The 5396-nt window shown below is 43.9% G+C and overlaps 1 protein-coding gene across 1 annotated transcript; it reads left to right on the top strand.

Annotated features, from left to right (window-relative positions):
• The first annotated feature begins 4522 nt into the window (after positions 1 to 4522).
• On the top strand, positions 4523 to 5029 carry LOC145996243 (uncharacterized). The gene has a single exon (XM_083132664.1). It carries the CDS (start codon positions 4523 to 4525, stop codon positions 5027 to 5029), a length of 507 nt encoding a protein of 168 aa, XP_082988790.1.
• Positions 5030 to 5396: the final 367 nt, after the last annotated feature.

The following is a 5396-nucleotide window of genomic DNA, read 5'->3' as shown; positions in this document are numbered from 1 at the left end:
CTGTCCATCCTATCATGCTTGATGCGATAGATGTTCTTGCCAGAGATGGGGAACTGGTAATAATTCAAGTTGTTGTTGAATACATATAAAGTTTTGCCCACGTCATCGTCGTACTGGCTCAGAATGCTGTTGAGATGAATAATGAGCAAACCGTTGAGTTAAGATAGTAGGGAGGGCAACAGGTCCAAGTTCGCAGGTGATGATGATGGTGCAGTTTGGATGGGTACCTCCATAGCTTGCTTCCTGAAGCCAAGCAGGTTCATATGCATGGTTATTTTATATGCTTGTGTTCATAAAATTTTCTTAAAACAAATATCTTAAGACGTTTTCTAAGACATTAATTTTCTTGGCTCCTAATTGAGCAAGGATGATAATTATAGGTTTGTTGGATAGTTTGACGAAAACTTCTCGACTAGCAAACGAAATTAATTCCATCCCCTCAAGTTTCGAAAATATATACATTTTTTTATTTTTTAAGAAACTTGATTTGCTGGCTTAGTTTTGACCCTAATTCGAAAATTTTAATAGCATTCGATAAAAAATTAGAAGTACTCTACAACCTATTAGACAGATGATGATTAGTGCTTGCTGTTTCCGAGTTATTTTAGATTAAAATTTCAAGATGTAGTTTCTAAGATGTTTTGTAATTCATAAACTATGGGCTGTAGGAAAACAATTCTTGCTTTATCTGCTGTTGCTTGACAAGTTCTATAACTGCGAGCCCCCACTGTGGCCTCCAAAAGTAGTGGGGCATTAAACACATTGTGAAAAGGGGGAGCTCACACATCATAAAAAATTCAACGTAGCCGTTTACGCTGACGACCCCACCTACAAAAAAAGAGGCCCCCAAATACATCGTAGAAGTTTACGTTGAGGGCCTCACCTACAAAAATAAGGCCCCAAAATAAGATTGAGCAAAAAATAGGGCTAGAACATCGTCATATGCTATAAAATCAACAAAAAATACATCGTAGCCATTTACGCTGAGAGCCCACCTACAAGGATAACATAGAAACAACAATTTTACACTTTGTAGGTTATTTTAACCCGTAAAAGGCTGTAAAAAAGTTAATACGTTAAGTTATATCACGTAAGATCAAGGCATACCTACAAATATGAGGCTCCAAAAATGAGTGAGCAAAAAATAGGGCTAGAACATCATCGAACGCAATAAAATCCATAAAAAATGATCAAAATATGTCACAACTGAGGTTACATACTATGCATACCTACAAGGATGACGTAGAAACAATACATTTTACACTTTGTAGGTTATTTTAACCCGTAAAAGGTTGTAAAAAAATGAATAGGTTGTTATATCACGTAAGATCAAGGCATACCTACAAAGATGAGGCTCCAAAAATGAGATTGAGCAAAAAATAGGACTAGAACATCATCGAACGCAATAAAATCCATAAACAATCATCAAAATATGTCAAATATGTCACAACTGAGGTTAAATACTAGGCATACCTACAAGGATGACTTAGAAACAATACATTTACACTACTTGTTTGTATATTTTGGTTTGTATCTGCTTTTTCCCTATTTCTTCATCTCCCAGCTGTCGATGTATGTTTTTGTTCCTGTATGTATTATATTTTTGTGTGTATTTTCTCTTGCTTGATCTTCTCTCTCTCTCCCTCTCTGTCTGTTAATGTATGTTTATCTCTCGTTGTCTCCCTCTCTGTATTTGATTTGTTACGTAACTGCCTCTATTGCTATGTTTCCGTTCTTATCTATTTTTTACTATTGCAATCACAAGGTTTTCAATTAAATGCATTTACATGTCATGCATGACAAATTCATGAAGCTAAGTTTCAATGTATCACGAATATTCAGTAAATTTTTTAATTTTCTGAGTTAAGGAAATGAAAGTTCTTTCTTGCAAAACCTCCGCATGGTGTGTGAGGAACCAAACGTTCAAAGCTTTCGTCGTTTTTGTGTGTTGTTACATGGTTATATCCAATTTCAGACTCAAATGTTATATATTTTTGTTGTAACTTTTTATTACAGATCAACACTTTCATTCAACCTAACAACTTTACTGTGAGTTTGTCAGTTGTCTGTCTCACTGTCAACTTTTTGTGTCTATGATAGTACAGGGTGGGAAATAACCTTTTACTAGGGGTCCACAGTAAAAAGTAACAACAATTAACAAATGTTTACTACGACAATTGTGGTTACAAAAACAAAATTAAAAGTTAGTATGTCCACCGTTTGCTTCTCTCACAGCACGAAGACGATCAGGGTAGGAGCTCAGAAGATTCGCAAACAGTCCGTATTCCATTCCATGTCACGGAGGACTTGCTCCAAATGTGGAAGGAGTGTTGGCCGGGAATAGCGGTCCTGTCCGCGTTCCACTATCATCAAGGACTCAACTGCGTCCTTCAGACTAGCCCCAAAGTGCTCCGCTGCATTCAGGTCCGGTGATGCACCCGGCCATTCAGAACTGCTGAAGAAGTCAATGTCACTTCGCCGAAGAAGGTCTTGGTTTTAGCATTTGCCTTGAAGCAAAGGTGCTTTGTCGTGAATTAACTTTTAATTTTGTTTTTGTAACCACAATTGTCGTAGTAAATATTTGGTATTACCATAATTTCTTAAATGTTGTTACTTTTTCCTGCAGACCCCTAGCAAAAGGTTATTTCCCACCCTGTACCATGAAAGGATGTGTTTGTAGAATGGAATTTGTGTGTGTCACGTTTTTGCATAACATTTCTTTCGAAACAGTGCAATTTCTTTTTCGTTTGTGTTTGCCATCTATATGAAGATTATATATTGAGGTTTAACAATTTCACAGTTCCTGTACTTTTAACGGAGATGATAAATGATATTTTGCAAATGTCTCACTTTTGTTGTCGTTTCGTATGTGTTGCGGATCAACTTTTCAATTATTTCTTTCTTTTTTACCTCCACAATTGTTTTGTATGAATTATATATATCTGTGCAACGAAAACAAGATTGAAATGTTGTGTTTGGTTGACATGGTTCCAACTAGGTAGTCATTTACTTTATCAGGGATTAGTTTTACACGGCATTTGAGAAATTCAAAATTCTTTTTCAGCACGACACTAAGACAGTTTCAAATAATACTGTGCGAGTGATACTTTGTGAGGATACGATATTGAAATCTCTGCGACACTTTTACATGTTTCCGAGAATCACCTGCTAATTTTGAATGCACATGAAGTTCATGATACGATGAGGAGAACTTCCGTTTACCTTTACTTTATATCATTTGGGAAATGTTATTGCATTAGTGTATAACGAGTACGGAGACAGACATCGCGGTTTGTTTTTAAAGTAGAATGTCTCCCGTTATGTCTACAGCATCTACATCCATCGAGGGGCAACTCTATGTCCTGCGACACGTCGAGCCAGTAGCAGGTCCATCGTGGTACCAACCGGGGACGTCCAGGCCACCTTCCACGAGGAAAGTGGACGATCCACCAGGCCCTTCGAGGATCAGCGCACCTGTCATCCACGAAGCGTTCTTCACAGGATCCCAGACCAGCACGCTCTCCTGCGAGGAAGATGTGGCTCCGCGCGACGTTGGTGACGAGCATAGTAAGGTGTGCGCGCTGAGGCTCCTCGGGTCGAGATCCATGTCATCGGGATCTTCCACCATCACGGCACCAGAGGCACTGGAGTACCTATGTGATGCGGACGTGCCTGAGGAGGAGGACGGCCCCAACGGCCAAGATATATATTATTAGACATACCGCAAGAAAATGAACCACCACCTGTCTCGTGTTTTAAAACATCAGACGAGTGTTCGACTACCATGAGGGTATCCCAGTAGTCGGTGCAACTGAGAGGGGGGGGTGGTCGTGGTTGACGAACCACGCGAGGACGTCTCTGTCGTTGCTGCGGCACCCGACTAACCTCTGGCTGCACGGGATCTCGATAGAGTGTCTAGGAAGGCGACTCATGGTAGGGCGTACGTACGAGCTCGGACGCCGGAAACCATTCCGATTTACAACGTTGGTAACCTGGACCAACCATGCCTGAGTTGCGGTGTTCTTTTCTCCAAAGCTGAAAAGAGCGACAGACACAGAGTACAGTGTCTGCTGCCGGAAGCACAAGTTTCGACTTTACGATCTCAGAGATCCTCCACAGCTTCTGGCAAGTCTTCTCGCAGGCAGTCACGTCATGTGCGAGGCGTACACCACAAACATCAGGGCCATCAATTCTAACTTTGCCATGTCGTCCTTCCGGACCTCCGTGCCTACCCAGCACGTAGGAGGTCCCACGTTCTTCAACGTGTGTGGTCAGGCATACCACAGCACGCATGGCTTACCTGGGGTCCAAGACGCACAGTACAGGAACTACCTACCACCTGTACTTCGTCGATTCTGCCCAAGCACTCCAGCGCAGGGTGGACAGCCTGGATGGCTTGATACCCGAGGACCTGCTCCTCCAGCTGGAGTGGATGTTGAGGCGAAGGAATCCTCTCGTGCAGGACTTCATGTCCATCGGGGAGAGGGTCAGGGAGGCAGCCGGTGAGGAAGGTGGAGTCGTCATGCCGGACATCGTGGTGGCATTCCGAGATGGAATGGGCCACCACACGAGGAACTTTCATCTTCCCGCGGTGTCGAGCGAGATATCGGCTGTCTTCAGCGGAGACGAACCGCCTTTTCCCGTCGATTTGGTCATCTACCCCAGGGACAGGAGGCAATACTCGACCATCAACAGCTTCAGTAGGTTTGCCGACCCGATGACCTACCCTCTCCTATTCCCTGCAGGAGATTATGGATACTGCCCGGAAGCTGTTCAGGCGTCCGACCCAGGGTTCCGCGTGACGATGCGCATGTTCTACGGGAACCGCCTCCAGGTGAGAAGAGGGTTCTCCGTGCTGCACGAATCCGGGATACTCTTCCAGCAGTACATCGTCGACGCGTGGGTCAAGGTCGAGTCCAACGACCTCCAATACATCCGGAAAAATCAAACAAGCCTGAAAGCCGACACGTACACGTACACGTCGCTGAGAGGGACTACGTGTGCAACCGAGCCAGAGAAGAGAACGTGACACCGGGAAGGATAGTGGTACTCCCCAGGGACCATCCCGGATACCCCAGATGCATGAACGGGCAGTATCTGGACGCCATGACGACGGTCTCACGGTACGGGAAACCTGATCTGATCGTCACCTTCACGTGCAACCCGTACTGGCCGGAGATCGTGTCCAACTTGCGGCAGGGACAGAGCTACCTTGATCGACCCAACTTGGTGTGTCGGGTGTTAAAGTGCAAGTTGGACTAGATGCTGGACGATCTGAACGGAAAGCAGCTCTACGGCACGGTCCAATATTACATGTAAGTGGTCGAGTTCCTCAAGCGTAGGCTACCGCATGCACACATCTTGTGTCCTTCGTGCCCGAGGACAAGATAGTCACG

This window comes from Lepisma saccharinum, chromosome 12, assembly GCF_977018435.1.
Source record: "Lepisma saccharinum chromosome 12, izLepSacc3.1, whole genome shotgun sequence".
NCBI lineage: Eukaryota > Metazoa > Arthropoda > Insecta > Zygentoma > Lepismatidae > Lepisma > Lepisma saccharinum.
The sequence above is the reverse complement of the archived record's forward strand: the minus strand, read 5'-3'. Positions and strand labels throughout refer to the sequence as shown.